The sequence below is a fragment of the Lontra canadensis genome, unplaced genomic scaffold (genome assembly GCF_010015895.1).
Source record: "Lontra canadensis isolate GAN:19392208 unplaced genomic scaffold, GSC_riverotter_1.0 scaffold44, whole genome shotgun sequence".
NCBI classification, from domain to species: Eukaryota; Metazoa; Chordata; class Mammalia; order Carnivora; family Mustelidae; genus Lontra; species Lontra canadensis.
The window spans coordinates 416,287-434,144 of NW_022631038.1; the positions used below are offsets into that span (position 1 = coordinate 416,287).

The 17,858-nt window shown below is 62.7% G+C and overlaps 1 protein-coding gene across 1 annotated transcript in view; it reads right to left on the reverse strand.

Annotated features, from left to right (window-relative positions):
- Positions 1–549: 549 nt before the first annotated feature.
- The window catches only part of CTDP1 (CTD phosphatase subunit 1), a 54,277-nt gene continuing 36,968 nt past the window's right edge, over positions 550–17,858 (reverse strand). Inside the window, exons 12-13 of the mRNA XM_032872188.1 lie at positions 9,482–9,639; positions 550–970 (exon numbers count right to left, since the gene is read on the reverse strand). Of these exons, the coding sequence (XP_032728079.1) occupies positions 829–970; positions 9,482–9,639 (300 nt within the window). The 3' untranslated portion in view covers positions 550–828. The remainder of the gene's footprint in view (positions 971–9,481; positions 9,640–17,858) is intronic.

Here is a 17,858-nt window from a genome sequence, read left to right on the forward strand (position 1 = left end):
TGACCAAGGCTCGCACCCAGAGATCTCTGGGCACCGTACCAGCTCCTCCTGGAGCTGCATGAACGCAAGGGCCCATGGGTCAGACCCGGACCCAGCGCCAGGGACCAGGTACCATCAGGCTGTGTGGGGGACACGCCGTGTGATGAACCGCTCTCCAGCTTCTCGGACAGGCTCGGAGCTGCCTGGGGTCCTGGGGTATCTCCGATCTGGCGCTCGTCACCTGAGAGCGGCCAACGACGGAGACCCTCCACGTTCTCAACGCCTCGCTACAAGTACCGCGAAGTCAGTCCCACGGGATGGCCTGCAGGCCCGAGGCAGGTCTGTTCTCCCAGCGACACCCGCAGCGGCTGGACGCGCAGCGCTCGCGGCCCCCGAGGCCGCGGGGAAGGCCGGGTGCCAGCCGCTCCGGCCGCAGCACAGCAGAGCAAGCTTACAAAAAGGAGTTTTATTCAATGAAAGAGAAATCTGCTCAGTGGGTCAACGCGAGATCGATATACAAAACTTTACATCTGAGTCCCGGGGGAGGACCCCGCGCCCCCCGCCCCCCACTGCGCACTCTGGCTGCCGCCCACGTCCCGCCTGCCCGATCCGCACCAGGCTGCGCAGGGGGCGGCGACATCTGCGGCACACCGCCTCCCAGGACACCGTCCCTTAGAAAAGTAGACTTTCCGTAGCAAAACCTCTAAAAACACCTATTTCTGAAAAATTATGTGGTTCTGTATGTGGAGCTCCGCAAATACACGTCTTTCTGGAGAAGAGAACATCTGAGGGCCGACGCTGCTGGAGCCCTGCGGGGACGGTGCGCCCGCCTGCCCTGTGCCCCACAGGTCACATGAGGTCGTTGAGTTCTGCCTCAAGCGCCGCGGCCATCTCATCCGCCTCCGAGCTGCTGCCCTCCTCGTCCTCCCCGCTGGACTCCCCGCTGGACGCGCTGCCAGTGTCCTCCTCGGGCAGCTTACGCTTGTGGCCCCTGCAAGACAGACGCAGACCGTGAAAGGCTCTCAGCAGGGGCAGGCACGCATGGCACCGCAGCACGCACGCCCCCAGCACAGCGTCCGCGCCCAGCACACACACACGCGCGTCCACCCCGCAGGAACGCCCAGGCACCAGGGTCCATGCCCCGGCACACACAGACGCGTGCACCCCACAAGAACACCGTGGCACGCACACCCCCACATGCTTGCACACACACCGCACAGCACTGTCCTCTGGGGAAGGTCACTGCAAAGTGCTGTCCTAGTTTCACATCGAGAGCCGGCTGGAGCTGACGGCCAAAGCCAGCCGACCCCGGAGCAAGGCACTCGCTCTGTTGCCCGTGCCACCGGGCCCCGCAGAGACGACCCCACAGCAAGAGTCCAGTGCACACGAGGGAGTCCCAAGCAGGTGACAGGACAAGGCTGGGACACCATGAGTGCGGCAGGTGTGGCTGAGGCCCGATGCCCAGCCCTCCACCTGCGGAGCCATGACCTGACTTCTTGGTAGCACTCCAAGGGCCACCAGACGCGAACCAGGACGCAAAGCACCAGCAGAGAGGCTGGTCTATCCGAGGAACCGGCCCACCGCCCGCACACCTGGAAGCCCAGGCGCACCCCAGGTGGCCACACGGGGCCAGCACACGCTCCACTGCCCCCAGACTCCCCGCTCCCGAGTCCACGTCCACACGAGCTACCCTGATCACAAACTGAAGGGCACAGAAGGTCTGTTTGGCAAAGTCACAAACACGAGGTCGGGGAGACTATCTGCATCACTAGGACTCATGGGACCTGAGACCGAGAACACAGAAGAAACTTTTCCAAACCGGTGAGACAATACACCACCCGTGAGAAACACTCCCGAACCTGAAAACAGCACCTGTCAGAGCTCAAGAAGGACAGAAACCCTGAGGACGACTCGGGAAGCAGAACTACGGTGTCTGTGCGAGGGCTCAGGCTGGCGACGGGGAGCGCAGGGGCTTATTAGCATGTGGGGCTGAGGCGTGCGGTGGGAGCCCTACATCCGTCCGTAGGACCTGAACCCCCCGTCGGGCCCAGACCAGGGCCAGGCGCAGCCTGACGGACACGCGGTCAGGTAGCTCAGCAGTGGCTTACTTCCGGGTTTGCAAGACATCCCGAGACAAGGTCCGTTACAAGGATTTTACTTTCGAGAGAGAGTGCACGTGCGTGTGCCAGCCAGGGGGAGGGAGAGACACAAGCGACTCCTCGTGCGGCCTGAATCGGGGCTCGACCCCACGGCCCTAAGATCACAACCTGAGCCGGAATCAGGAGTCAGTCGCCCAAGCGCCCAAACAAGCTGCTTCTGTGCCCACCGGGAGGACTGTCCGCTTGCTGAGCAGAGAAGAGGCCGTATCCACACCAGCACGCAGGCCAACAGCTGACCCGCTTCACGTGCGGGCGGCAAGGGGCTGTCGAGTTACTACAAGGGGGCGTTTTTATTGTTCACACGACTGAGGACCCCACTAAAACCAGTGTCCCACAGGGCACTGCCCAGGAAAGCGTGCGTGGGCCCAGTGCGCAGACCTGCAGGAACACGTCTTGGCTGCTGGCACGCGGTGGAGGTTTACCAAATACGCCAGTGATTTTGAGAAAACCTGGGAAAACAGTGGCTGGACCCCATCCTCCGGACACCCCGTCCTCCCGGCCCCCAGCCCGGCCTCAGCCTGCAGCCAGAGAGCACGCTGGGGGAACGTGAAGGCTTGTCTCCCGTCGCCCCACGATCTACCGTCAGGATGTGCTCCCGGTCCTGGGCTTCCACCCGCCCCGGGAGTCGTGGCCGGACTGGGAGCACACCGCGCGCTGCGTGGACACACACCGCCACACCGTCTGGCGGGTGCTCTGGTTTGCGCAGAGCCGGCCTCAGGAAGTGACAAACGCGACCGACTTCCCTCGCCGCCTCCTACGAACGCTCTGTTCCTCATGGAGAGCCCCGTCCCCACCCAGGTTCCCTTTCATCCCTTTGAGAGCTTGAGGCAAAAAAGCAAAGACAGGGAGTTCCTGCTGCTGGGGACAAAGGCCCTGAGTCCAGAAAAAAGCTGGACCCACTGCTGTGAGGACACCGATCAGGAACCCCAGGAAATAGCTCAGACGACCCCCCCAGGCAGAGGCATGCCGGCGGGAGCGGACAGCAGAGGTAGAGCTCGGGGAAGAGCAGGGACCCCCGGGGTCAGGACCAGGGCAGGCGGAGAAACCGCAGACGGCTCAGAAAGTTCTCTCGAAACAGCCCCCTTACGATGGCGGTAACTTAGGGTAAAATCTTTTGTGAAAACCTTTCTTCTTTTATTTTTTTTTGTTATTTTTTTTTTTTTAGATTTTATTTATTTCCCAGAGAGAGAGAGAGAGAGAGAGAGAGCGCGCGCGCGCGCGCAAGCGAGTACACACAAGTAGGCAGAGAGGCAGGCAGAGGCAGCGAGAGAAGCAGGCTCCCCGCCGAGCAAGGAGCCCGATGCAGGACTCGATCCCAGGACCCTAGGATCATGACCTGAGCTGAAGGCAGAGGCTTAACCCACTGAGCCACCCAGGCGTCCCACCTTTCTTCTTTTAAAAAAAGATTTTATTCATTTATTTGACAACGAGAGTACACAAGTAGGGGAAGGGGGAGAGGAAGAGGGAGAAGCGGGGAACCCAGGACCCTGGGACTGTGACCTGAGCCAAAGGCAGCCGCCTCACCGGCTGAGCCCCAGGCGCCCTGTGAACCTTCCGCCGGCTCTAGAACGTCTGGGGCAGTGGCGCCCGGTGGCGCTTGGTTAAGTAACGTAGAGCAGGACTGAACTTTACTAATTAAGAACGACCTCGGGACACCGGAGTGGCTCCGTTGCGCATCTGAACCCTGATTTTGGTGCAGGTCGTGATCTCAGGGTCATGGGATCGAGCCCCAAGTGGGGCTCCATGCTCAGCAAGGGGTCTGCTGGAGGCTCTCCCTCCCCCCGAAAACTCATCTCCAGAATTGGAAACAGGCCTGCAGGTGACAGTCAATACGCCCCTCACAACCCACGGCTCGTGACACGCTCACAGACGGACCCTGCAGAAAACGGAGCCTGGAACACCCGACTCTGGAGTCCAGCGGGGGAGCGACGGCAGCATCCGCACACACTTCCTCCTCGACGTTCCCGCCTCCCAACGCGCTGCTGGCGGCCGCCCTCCAGCGCCTCAAGCTCACTGTCCCTGGCGCGTACAACGGGTCCTGCGACTGCGACGGCCACGCACACGTGGGTGTCTAATGACCAGCACTCGGTGTCCACAAACCATGTGCTTTCCCCTTGCCGGTTAAAGAAGCTTGGATTTTAGCAGAAAGGAAGGAGCCGCCGTGCTGCCCTCGGCGAGGCCACTGCCCGGGCGCACACACCTGTTCCGTGCGCGTGTGCGCAGGGGAGGGCCAGGTCGCCTCCTGCAGGGACAGCACGTGCGAGGCCGACCGGGCCGCTCCCTTCTCAGACGCGTGCACGGCCCAGAGCAAGTGTGGGTGCTCTGGGCGTCTCCTCACCCGTGAGCGCAGCTGCAGGGAGCCTGCCTTGCGCTGTGAGCGGGCACCCGGGCCATCCGGTCGCCTGACATGTGGGGTTAGACGCCCTCAGCCTACAGGGCGGCCGTCAACTCCCCACTGTGCGGTCGGCCCGAGTGGGGTGTCCCCGCGGCTGTGGAAGGCAGCTGGGCCCAGAGCGTGCAGACAGCCAGGGCTCTAGGCTGCAGACCGGGTCCCCCGTCCCTGTCCGCAGGACCCCTCAGCTGTGCGCGGGAGCTGGGCCACACTCGTGCTCGAGCTGAAGAGCCCACGCTGCTGTGAGGCCAGGCTTGTCCCGCACATGGTACAGGGGTCTCCGGGGAAGGGGACCCGTGTGGAGATGAGGGCATGTCCCCAGCCATGTCCCCAGCGACTGTGTCCACGGAGAACCTGTCATGGGGCCTGCTCCAGTGCAAAGCTCGGTGCCACAGTGACACTGACCAAGGCAAGACCCGCCAGCCCGTGCGACCAGTTCACGGAAGGACGGAGTCGACATCCACGGCTCCCGCTCGGGGACACAGGCAGGCCCCAGAGCAGCACACCTGGGACCCGACCTGGCAGATTCCCACACTGCCGCGCCGAGCGCACCAGCTGCCCCGACGTGAGCTCAGGGACGTGGCAGCCTGTGTGGCCGGGTGTGCCGTGCGCCTCCGCAGGTCACGACGTGGAGAGCAAGGACGCTCGCGGCCCGACGGCCCGGCCGGACGGTCCCCCAGAGGCTCTGCCGCTTTCTCAAGACAAACGCCAGTTCGCGTCCCAGGAACCACGGAGGGGAGTTTTCACCAGCAGAAACCAGGGGAAGCGCCGCATCCCCGACGGCCTGTGGGAAAGTCCCAGCAGGCTGCAGGGGCAACAGGGGCAGCGGGCGGCCTGGTCTGCAGTCGGCGTGCAGGCGTCCGGCCAGCGTGTCTGCAGAGGGAACGTTCTCCGGACCACATCTGTGGCAACTGGTTTTGAAAAGCCTGCGACGGCCAAGACGACATCTGGGCGCCCTCGCAGAAGGAGCGGGAAGGGCACCAGCGCCCCTCCCTCGCTCCACAGCCCGGTCTCCTGAGCGCCCGGCCTGGCGGGCCCCGTGGCTGGCACGTGTGCACTCACAGACGCTCACACCCCCGCGACCACTGCCCTTGTGCCGCGGCCTCACCACCTGGGGCCAAGAGCGGGGTCCTCTCGTGGGGCTCCTTCTCCCGACGGCGTGGGCTGCCGTGGGGGTGCTGTCGTGCCCCACCGTGTGTGTGCGTGTGGAGGTGACGGAGCGGCCGCCGGTCCGCCTCCCACCTCGGCCCTCGCCGGGATGCACAGCGGCGGCCAGCCTCTGAGCACCGCCCGCTGCTCACCCGGAAGCAGCACACACGCAGGCCCGACAGTCGGTCTCTCTCGGACCACCCGACCTGCTCACGCCGCAGGCTCGAGGGTGGTGCGGCTCTGACCCGGTTCGTCTCCCCTGCCCGCCGGGACGCCACGGGACGGGCACGGGCTCCTGGCCTTCCCTCCCGACAGGGGCTGCGGGCGCCTTGCACGGACGCTGCGGCACGTGGTCAGGATGGATGGGGCCAAGCCGAGTCTCCCCCGGTCAGACACAGGGATGGACTCTTCCCCCTGCTCGGGCCGTGTCATTCACGCGGTACCTACGTGTGCCACGCGTCCTCACAAGCCGTACACCGCACGGGATTTCCCATCTTACAGGAGAGCGGGCGGACGGAAAGCACACTCACAGCGCGACACGGGAACTTTCCCGTGCACCGTTTCTTCCGAGATGCTTCGTTCCTCTGCCTCCGCCAGCCGACGGCCGGCTCCCCGCAGACAGCACCGCACACGTCGTCTTACACGTCTGCTCCTGCTGTTGGTTCAACGAAGAGAGAAGAGACGCGGCGACGTCCTCCTCTCGCCTTCGTTTCTGATGGGGTCCGCCTGCTGCTGGTCTTCTCTCCCACACCCGTGCGGGCCCGGTCTCCAGAGCAGCTGCTACGCGTGCCCAGTCCCTGGCCGTCAGCCCGGCTGCCACGGCGCGTGCAGGCGGGGGTGTCTGTGCCGACCACCTCCCTCCCTGGAGCTGGAGGAGCTTTCGGGGTGTGTGTGAGAACGCGGTCCCTCCGCCCTGGGAGCTCTTCTGCCCCTGCCCCACCGCGCCCCCCTGGCACACGCAGCCCCACGCGTCTAAGCGCACAGCCCGGGCCGCTGCGCGCTCTTCTGAGAACGCTCGCTTCCCTGCTGCACTTCGCACCGCTGGCCGCTACTCGCTCTCACTCCACGCGGCTCCCGGGGGCCGCGCTCCCAGCAGCTTCTCCGGGAGTGGAAGCCGGCGGCGCGGTTCCCACGCTGTGGAGGCTGGGTTTGGCCTCTCGCCGGCCGGGGGTGGCCGCTGTGCACCAAGGGACCAGCTGGGCTGTCTGGGCGTGAAGACCCTGTTGAGCCGCTCGACCACGCAGACTTGGCGAGAGGGGCTGCCGACCAGACACCCGGCGCAAAGCCGGCCCTGCCTTCCCAACGTCCCTCCCTTCTGCACCCAGTCCCCGTGAGCGAGAATAAAATACAACCGGACACGCACAGCGGCCAACTTCTCTGTCACAGGAAGAAACGAGGCCCGCAAACCCAAGTCACCCGCGATGGCTGACGGGGAGCCGCTGCTGTCTGACTCTGCTGCGGTCGGGGGGTCAGAGCCGCGGGGCACCCCCAGAAACCCCGAGCTCCCACCACGGCCACACGTACAAAGCTCAGGAGAAGCAGAGGAAGGCAGCTGGGAAGGAGCACCGTGTCCCCAGGCTTGGGGATGACGGAAGCCGGCTCGGACGTCCCACACAGCAAGCAGAGCCTGAGCACAGTCTGGGGGTGCCCTGCTCTCCTGGCCTCGGGACAGGTGTGGACACCGGGTGCTTGCTGGGGGCTCAGCCCCACATCCGGTCCTACTTACGTCTGGCTGCCCCCCACCCCGTCACGTTGGAGGATTTCGAGCGTCTTATCGCCTTGCTGGCACCTTTGGTTTCGACGTTCTCCACAGCACAGGAGAAACCTCCAGCTGGAAGCCGGACTGCCTCTCCCTGAGCAGGCTGACCACCGAGACGCAGGAGACCTCCGGGGCCTAAGCCCACACTGCTCCACCCGCCTGCAGGGCAGAAGGCCAGCACCCGATCCACGTCAAAGGCTCTTTCCGACCAGCCTGGAGCCTGTCATCAGTGGGCACGGCCCCATGGAAACACAGAAACGAAAGAGCACGTGCGCTCTGGGGCTTGGTGGCGCACCCACGGGCCCAAGAGAAGAGGACACTCCTGGTGGGCTCCACCCAGGTCTTTCTGAATCTCAGTGAAAAATACCTCAATTTCTTTTCCACTCGACAGGGACAGGTGGTGGCGGCGTCCCATGTCACGGGCACCAGCCAGCACCTGCACCCCCGGCTCCGCAGACCCCAGGGGTGCCCCTGCAGCGGGACGAAGACACACCACGACCGGGCAAGGGTTATCAGCACCTCATGCAGCATTTTAAACAACTAGTTCCTAGAACAACTCAACAAGGCTTCACGCCCGCTCTGGAAAGCTCCGCTGCGTGACAGGCAGGACAGCAAGCGCGCCGTGAGAGGCGGCTGACGTCCTCCTGCTCCGCAGCCCGGCACGTCCACGGCCCTTCTTGGAAGGACATTTCCACACGCGGGGCCACGAATCTCTGCGCCTTCTCCCCGTCTGCTGTTGGGATGTCTGGCCCAGTCCTGCTTTGGAACTGGGCTGCTCACGTAAACAACTCTTTTGGGCTGTTTATTTACCCACAGAACGTCTTGGGGTCAGACCCGATGGGTTTGTGCGGACTCAGTGGGGAAAGAGAAGAGCCCAGGCACGGGGCGAGCACATGCATCTGTGTTTTGTGTCGGCCCCGCGCACTGGCTGACCTACGGCGACCCGAGATGGCACCACCGACGCCCCTATTTCAGAAGAGGAAACTGAGGCACGGGAGCTTTGAAGGCAGGCCCACCGTCGTGTGGCTGGGAGGAGGCTCTTGGGACGCGTGTCTGCCGGCTTCTCGTCGTGGGGGTTGACCGTGGGGCGGTCCTGCTGAACCCCCGCGGGGCGTGAGCAGCCGGGGCTCTGACGGGGGGCGTGCAAACCGCCCAGCGCACGGGGCAGGGGTGCAGTCCTCCCCGCGGCAGACGGTGGGTGCCACCGTGGACACTGTGCCAGACAGAGCTGGAGCAGTGCCGCCTGCAGCCGAGGGACACGGTGCCCCCGCTCCACTGTCAGGCTGGCGGGGGGCGAAGCCAAGGCGGCCTGTCTGGCTGCGCAGTGTGTCTGCCTCCCACACGCATGGCCCAGGAAGCTTCCGGAAGACACGCCAACTCCAACACGAGGGAGCAAAGCAACGAAGTGCCGATTCCAGGAAGGGGGACTGGAGTCTGGAGGCGGTGAGGCCCGTCCCAGCACGCAGCGGGGCCCAGAGGCAGCTCGAGCACATGGGGACAGTGGCTCTGGCTTTGGTGGGATTGAGCCGAGCCACTGGGGTGGGAAGACTCAGAAAGAGGCAAAAAGGAAGGAAACTGAGCAAAGAGCAAATGAGGTGATCAGATCCAAGTGAGACAAAAGGAGGCTTCGGAGGAGGAGAACCAGGAGGCTACCCTCAGTCCAGGAGAGGACGGGTCAGTGTCAGTGCTGGTGGGAAGGCGGCTGCGGCGCGAGTGTGCTGCCCACGGACGGGGCCACGAACAACAGGGCAGGGCGCGCCGGAAAGTGGGCACCGTGCCCCAACGTGCCAGCCACGGCGCCACCTTGCCCTCTGCCCCAGGCTGGCCCTGCGGGGTGTCACCACTAACAGCACCCAGGATGTGCTCCCCCAAGGGGAAGAAACTGGGGTCCACGAGGAATAAACTGAAGCCACAAGACGTGGAGAGAAATTCCTGTCACCGAAAACAACACCTTCTGGAAACGCCCAGGTCTGAGGACTCTGTTCTGACTCCGTCGCACCTGCAGACATCTCCAGGCTGGGCACCCCCGCCCCGGCCCCTCACCTGGGCCCCCGGCTGCCTGTGGTGGTCCTCTCCTCGCACGGCGTGGCCTCCAGCGTGGCCTGGGGCTCCTGGGGTGGGGGCCGCTCCTGCTGCTCCTCCTCTGGCCTCTTCTTCTCACTGTCGCTGTCATCACTGCCCTCTCCTAGGATGTCATCCACCTGGCGGAGGGGGACAGTCAGTGCCGGAACACAGCCACCGCCCATCCCACAGCCCATGGCCCCCAACCAGTCCCAACCTCACGCATACACTCCTGGTGCATGGGCGGCACAACGGGGTCCTGGGTCTGCAGCCGCCAGGCCCTCAGCCGTGGGGGACTGGGGGGCGCACAGCAGGTTCAAGAGGCTGAGGGAGCGCCGACAAGGCCAGGCTGCCTGTCCTGGGCTCCCAGCACCCCACATGTGACCCTGGTGCAGGTCCCACGGGCCCGGGCACACCCCACATGTGACCCTGGTGCAGGTCCCGCGGGCCCGGGCAGTCACTCCTTGGTGGCACAGTTCTGACGGGTTTCTAGCTGGTGCACGAATGAGCTTCGTGGTGAAAAAGGATTCTGTTAAAATGCTCGTGACCGATGAGCTGCACAGAATGACTGCCTTCCAGGAGGCGTTCTGGAGTGTCGGGGGCGCTGCTGCTGGCGGGGTCCCAGCTGTGTCCAGGGCTTTGCTCTCTTCCAGGAGCTGCAAACTGAACCATTCGTGGACACGCCAAGCAAGGGCGACGGGGACTAGTAGTCATGGGCCCTACCATCGGCCCTCACTGCTCCTCTATAGCCGGGGGCAGGTCTGCTTTGAGGCCAAGCGCCGGGCCCCCAGGGACGCCAGGTCCCCAGGGAGAGCCACCAAGGGGGGGATTCCCGTGGCTCTCCCACCAGAACAGCTCGGCTGGGCTGCCTCCTAACACCCATTCAGTCAGACGGAGCTGTTACATCCGATTTGGGGTGAGGGTCGGCCTTCCACCTTGGTCTGACCTTGGTGTCTCTGCCTTTCAAATTCACTCTGGTCTTCTATTTTTTTTTTTTTAAGATTTTATTTATCTGACAGACAGAGATCCCAAGCAGGCAGAGAGGCAGGCAGGGAGAGGGGGAAACAGGCTCCCCGCTGAGCAGAGAGCCCGATGTGGGGCTCCATCCCAGGACCCCAGGATCACGACCCGAGCCGAAGGTGCCGCTCACCCTGGTCCTCTAACACAGACGCCAGGTAACGACAGAGATCGGGTGGAAAGGAGAAAATGAGGAACGGAGGTTACCCACGGCAACGGGACGGAAACGTCCCGCTAACTGCACTGCGTTCCGGAGCACCTCTAAGGCACTTCTGGGACACTGCCGCGTTCTCGAGGAGTGGCGCTCTGCTGGCACAACGGAAACCGCGATCCTTCTTTGTTCTAACCTAGTGTGTGACGGAGAAGCCAGGGGCGTCTCTGTGCCCCACGGTACCCGACAGCCGGCCTGCCTTCTGCAGGGGCGTGTGCGCTCAGGGCAGCCGAGGCCAAGGCGGACGCTTGCAGAGTGCAGTCCCAGGCTAGAAGCTCTTCTTCAAGGGCTCTGGAACGCCCCCAAGCGTACGCCCGCCTGAGAAGTGCCGTAGCGTTTCAGGATGTTAACAGCAAACGTGTTACTACGTCACTACGAACATCAACTTACTACAAAAGGCACCAAGTGGAGTGCAGAGGTGACCGCACTAACCCGCGCCGCTGAGTCCCGGGTACCGCACTTCAGGGCGGAAGGCCTCTCTTTCTCCCCAGAAATACACACACAGAACAAGCAGGCAAGGATGTCAAACACCCTGTAAGTCAATGGGATTAGGTCTTTAAGACTGCAAGTGGATCGTTACGTAACAAGGTTATCTGATGTATAAAACAGTGAGAGAGAGATTCGCTGGCCTCCGTCCCTCTGTCCTGACACAGCTCCCGGCAACACGGCAGACAGACTCTTGGTGGGCTCTGCACGGGGCGGGGAGCAGAAGCCTGGAGCCCTCGGCCCCAGCCCCATCGTCCAGGGTGGGGAGGGGCCCGGAGATGGAGATGGAGGCTGGGCCTGGGGCGCTTCCACATCCGGGCAGGGCGGCCCACCCCAACTCCACGGGGGCAGCAGCTCCCCGGAGTGGGACCCCAGGTGGCTCTCCGTCTGGCGGTTCATCTGTCTGTCACGCTCTTTCTTACGTAATAAGCCAGTAAAGGTAAGTATGTGTGCAAAAGCCCTAGCGAAGTGTGGGACCCCAGGAGCGGGTGGTGGGAACCCTGATTCACAGCTGGTCGGTCACCTGTAGGGGTGACAAGCCAGGACCCCCGCCCCGTGACTGGTATCAGACAAGGGGGAGTGTGTGGGGGCAGGTGGCGTCAGAGCTGCTTGCTGGGACCCCCGCACACGTGGGTGAGCACAGACGAGTCTGAACGGCCTCCTGTCAATCCACGTCTCAAGACGAGAGCCATGGGTGTGTGGGCCCCGTTTCCCCTGGCCACACGCCGCAGCCGAGGACAGAGCCGTCTGTGGGGGGCCTGAGCGAGCACACAGCAGCTTCCAGGCATTGTCAAGGGAAGAAAGGCCGTCAGATGTATTTAACTCACAAAAACCCACTGGGCGGTGCCCCGAGGCGGCTCCCGACAAGGCTGGCCAGCAGCAGCCCCTCTCTACAAAGGTGAAGGGCATGCCCCCTCCCCCCACCCCCCTGCGCACTCGGGGACTGGGCTGCCCGCTCCTCACCTCCCCGGCCTCATGCACCCCAAAGCACCGCTGGGCTCCTCTGCATGGACTGTGAGGGCTCGGACAGGACAGGTGAGGTCCCAGCGCAGCAAACCTTCAACCCAAGACCAGTTCCGTCACCGCCACGCTGACCTCGGTGAGGGTGTGGAAGCGGCACAGTGGCAGCCACGACAACACGGCAACCATCGTCATGTCACTGTGCCGTCCTCAAACGACACGCGGGTTTCGCTCCTAAGCTGAGAGCATGTGCCAGCAAGCACGGGGTTAATTCTAAGAGCTAGCGCACTGGCACTCGCCCTCACCCTTCCCCGCGGTGCCCGCTCTAGGCTCATGAGCAAACCTCCCGTTAGGATAATTCTGTTAAATTTCCTCTCAAGACGCTTCAGGCCTTTAACCCTGCCTCGGACCTTTTCAAGAGGAAAACGAATCTAAAAAATCAGGTATTGGAAAGACAATCACAGCCTCCCGGAGACCGCGAGGTGCCCCGCGGGCGTCAGCACCGACCGCAAGCAGGAGCCCGTCGCCCCTCGCGTCTGCAGATGGCAAACCCGCGTGCGCGTCCGTCCTGCCGACTGTCGGCAAGATGCCGACAAACGTTCTGCACACGGAGACTCGTGCGTACGGAGGAGCCGCAGCCAAGCGATGCTTCAAGCTGCTTGGGCTCCCGCTCGACGCGGGCAAAAGGGTCTGTTTCAGAGCAAAGACATCGTTCCAGGCCTCTCCTCTACACGAGGGCGACTGGGCTCCGTGAAAACCGGTGATGCGTAACGACCTGTTCTGTAAACGCTACTTGAACGATGCTGGGTAAAAACCTCAGAATCTTAAGGAAAAACCTAAAAGCCAAGTATGTGAAGAGAAAAAACTCGCTTTTTACTGAATTAACGACGCAAGTCTGTCAGAGGCCACACGGATCACATCGCAGGCCCTGGGGAGCGTTCCCATCACGCGTCCGGAAGGCGCAGGACCGTGGGGATCCCGGACTCCTCACGGCCTCTGCCTGCGCAGACAAGGCCGGCAAGCGGGGAACAGGAACGTGCCCAGGCTGGAAACGCAAGCTCCCGGGTCACTCCCTGTGCCGGGCGACCTTCTCTCTCGATAGAACTGAAATGTGCCCAGACGAGTTAGTGATCCCTTTCCCCAAGGAGGACGCAGAGAAGGGGACAGAGGCGGTGCTGCCCAGTCCGCGTGGCCGCACTCCCGAAGCAGACGAGGCCGAGGCGACCCGGGCGCTCCCTCCAGCTTCAGGCCAGCGGTGCTCGTCACAACTCCTCCGGCCACGGCCTCCTGGACGGACTGGCCCCCAGATCACGAGACATAAAGTAGGACCTGTGTCCCCGTTTCACTTTCCAACGATAAAAATGCTGTTTTCACGTATTATCTTCAATCTCTAGTGTTTTCTCTGAAAGCTGGTGTCTACCTCAAGCTGTCCGGAACGTTGATGACGTGGCTCGCAGAGCTTCCTAACGTGCGGCCCAGCACCGAGCGGAGACACAAGAGCCCTCACGGCCGCGGTCTGCTGAGCTAACTTGGCAGCTTGCTGACCCACATAAAGGCCTGAACGGCACAAGTGAATCGGCTGGTCCACGAGCTCCTGCTCCAAACAGAGGCGTGTGAACAGAAGGGTCACTTGGCAAAGTCACGGTAATGTCCCTGCCCGATGTCCCTGCCGGACTCCAGTCTGAGGAAGAAAGCCCAGTGGGCGTGACGGCGAGGGCCGAGGACACAAAGGAGACGTTCCAGCTGTCAGACAGACAAGCAGTTAAAGCTCTGCGGGCACGTCCTGCTCCTCAAGTGTGCCCACGACACCTAGAATGAGAGACCTGCGTGACCTAGCCTCAAACAGCTCTCCGCACGGTCTCCAGCCGTCTCTTCTGTGCACGTGTCTGCCCATGAACACCGAGTCCTGCCATGCGCCCGGTCCCTGCGCCCCTGCCCGGGAGACACGCTCCCTGAACATGCACGAGGACCCCCGGCGCTCCGCAGGGCCCCGTCGAACACAAGCCTTCTGCGCGCGGCCTGCTGTGGTCCTGGGGAGAAGGGAGCCACGCGGAGACACAGAGCGTGGCCGACGCTCTGCTTCATGAAATTCTACGACTGGCCAGACTGGTCTGTAGCATCAGAAACCAGTGAACTGATGGCTTTGACCAAGTTCCTGGGGTCTTCAGCCATCACTCCTCCGAGCATCTGCCCCAGGCCCCCGTCCTCCCCAGCTGTGGAGTTCCAAAGGCGCACACAGGCTCTGCTGCTGACTGGACGCACCTGTGGCTCTGACCACGGACCCCCATCTGTCTTCCGGCTCGTCTCCAGGGGGTCTCCGCGGCCCTGTTCGTGGGCTCTCCCTTCTTCGCCTCCACTGGGTCGGGCGTGTCGGGCGACCGTCAGGGACCCCGCGGAGCGCGTGCCTCTCTCGGTTCTGAAATCCCCGCTGCTGGCTCGTCATTGCGTGTGCGTTCCCCGGAGGCTCTGCGCCTCTGCCCGGGGAGCCCAGCCCCCGAGCGGCTCTGAACGTGCTGGTCTCCTAACCCCGACGTCTGGGCTGGCCGGGGGTGGGCGTCTGCTGCCACTCGGGCTGTGCCCGGACGGCTCCGACAGGACAGCTTCTCCAAGCCTCTGGGGAGCACGGGTCTGTGTCTGCAGGTGACCAGCTTGGTGAGGGCCTTGCCTTCCGCGGACAGCGACGTGGATTTTATGCCTCCGTAATGCTGTCTGTCCACGTCTGCTCTCGGAGGCAAGCCTGGGGTCCGCTCCTCCCCAGAGCTGGGGTGCTCCTCTCTGCTCTGTGGTGTGGCTGGGGCCCCCCAGGGGCCACAGAGGCAGAGGAAGGAGCCTCCATACTCTCTGGGCCACAGACTGCTGTCCCCAGACCTGCTGTGTTTTGGGTGCCTGTCCCAGAGCAGAGCTGGGAGGGGGCCCCGTCTGCAAGTAAGGGCAAGAGCTGGGGAAACAGGAAGAACGCCACTCGTCCCGCCGCACCCACGCTTTCAGGAACCGTCTGCTCTTTCTTCCGAAGTTGTAACTTTTTTTTTCCTTAAAGAAAGCGCTTGGTCCAACACGGGGCTCGGGCTCCTGATCCTGATCGAGGACTGCACGCCCGACGGACTGAGAGGGGCGCTCCCTTCTCGGTTCCACGGACTCCAGCGGCAGGGGCCGGGAGGCCGGGAGGCCGTGCTGGGGGTCAGTGACGGGCCTTCCTCCCACTGGGACGCTTCCAACTGTGCTTCCCGTGTGGGCGGCATCGTGCGCCGGCCCTTCCGCTCTCCCGTGGCTAGCGCTTCCCTACCGATCTGACCGAAAGCACATCTTCTGTCCCGATGGGACTGCAAACTTTCCACCGTCAGAACAGACTTGTGCATTTTAACTTGAAGGGTGGACGTTTCTTTTATTTTAGAGACACGATCCACACATCCCAGCACAAAACCTGCTCCTCAGCCTCCGGCCACACACAGCGAGAGCTCCACACATCTTGTGTGTTTGCCTCAAGCGGGAACACACGTGCGCAAACGCGATCCGTGAGAGCACCGCACTAGGGCGGGACACGCAGCCTCCGGGAGGTGACACCTTGTGAAAACACACACGGCGTCCGATGCCCCACTAACCCAAGAATCATCACTTGGGCAAAACGTTACGAACATGTCATGAGCAGAGCAGCCCTGACCCCGGAACACTCAGACAATACCGCGGCCACACCTGCAGGCACCCCCACCCGCCCAAAGCTGGGGTCCGTGGTAGCTTCTGAAATAAACGTGCTTCATCGCAACATCTTGAAGCCAGTAGAGAATGAGCCCGTTTTATTCCGAATACACCTGCCAAACAGCATTTGCTCCGGGCGGGGCACACCTGCCGCAGGGATGGGAAAGCCACTCTGACGCTTTGTCTCCCTGACGCACGCGTCCCACACTGAGTGCGGCTTCAAAGCAAAAGGGAGAAGGACATGTGCGCGGCACGAGGCCGAAACCACAGCCGGCAGCTCCCCAGTGTCGTGCGAACCTCTGAGAGCCGGCCCAGGGGGCGAAACCGTGTGCGGGGACAGACACCAGAGCACGTGCATTTTGTGGACACTCAGGTCAGCTCTCAGGGGACCACCTTTCAGTCCCCCGACAGGGCACGCCCATGCCGGCGGCCCCACATCCTCTCAGGAAGGCGTCCCTGCGCACAAGCAGCGACGGAGGCGTGAGCTCACGCCGCCGCTTCCTCAGCAGCAGCAAACCTACAAGCTCGGTGAAACCAGAGCGCCCAGGCCACACAGGAAGGCTCACCGTCCCATGAGTGACAGAACCCGCCGCCGTGCCGGAAAGAAGCTGCTGCCCACGGGGGAACACTGATGCCCGGGCCCCAGCACATGGTGACCGCGGCCCCGGGGTCTTGGCAGAAGGGTCTTCGTGCGAGCCCCAGCACACACGAAGTGCGACCACCTGGCACCAGCACAACCACCAAGAGAAATCCTCACACCAGACACGCGCGGACCATAGTCGGTCCCTCGCCCACGGGGCAGGCTGCAGAAGCCCCGCGGATGCCTGAAGCCTGTATGAACACAGTGAAGACGGAGCTGGACTGACATGGAGACTTCCCAGTGCCCCGCGGTAAAACAGAACGTCATGGCGACACACCGCTGCGAAGACGTGTGTAAGCGCAGACTCTCTGGGAGCGTCTCTCACCGCGCCTGCCCTTCCTCCTCCAATGGAGACATGAGGGGGCGAAGGCCGTGGGCACGTGATGTGCTGTTGGGGCACTACTGGCCGTCTGACCACATGTCCAGAGGATGGCCCCCAGCCTCCCGAGCACAGCTGGCCACAGTACCCAGGACACGCCTCAAGTCCCTTCCAGGGGCTTGAGCTGAGCTGCGTTTACAGCGAGCTCTGGCAGCAGGACAAAGGAGGGACAGAATCAAAGGGGACTGTGGCTGCTGGGGGCTGGGAGAGGTGACCGGTCCCAGACACAGGGCCCCTGACACATGCTGTGGAGCGCCCATCAGTGCAAGATGCAGCCTATCCGAACAGCCCTTCTCCAAAGGTTTCAACAAACACGACAGGCACGGGTCACTGCACAGGTGAGCGTGGGAGCATCAGGACAGGGCACAGGCGAGCACGGGGGCTAAGGACAGGGCACAGGCGAGCATGGCAGCACCAGGACAGGGCACGGGTGAACACAGGGGCATCAGGACAGGGCACAGGTGAGCAAAGGCGAGCACGAGGAGATGGGAACAGGGCACAGATGAGCACAGCAAGCCTGAAGCCAGGGCACAGATGGGCACAGGTGAGCACGGAGGGCATGAGGACAGGGCACAGGTGGTGTGGGGATCTCCTGACAGGAGACAGGTGAGTAAGCTCAGAGTTCTCAATCCTATTTCCGAGGACCCTCCACTCACTGAGCGGAGTAAGACAACTATCTGGCATGTGTGGATTAGGCCAGGGTCCTACGGTATATCTCACAGTTCCCAGAACCCAAGTGTACTGAAAAACAGATGTTTTTGGCAAACAGACCACTGAAGGAACTCATACAAAAGACAATTTGTTATTCAATCGAATGTTCTTGATAAATCCAAGAACAATTACACGAACACCAAACCACCTACATAAGGTCCCCAATGTGTACAAGTTTATACACACACAAGGACAACTCTAAAAAAGCAATCCACCCTGAATTATCTCAAAAGAACACGGGCCACTAGAAAACAAAACCAGT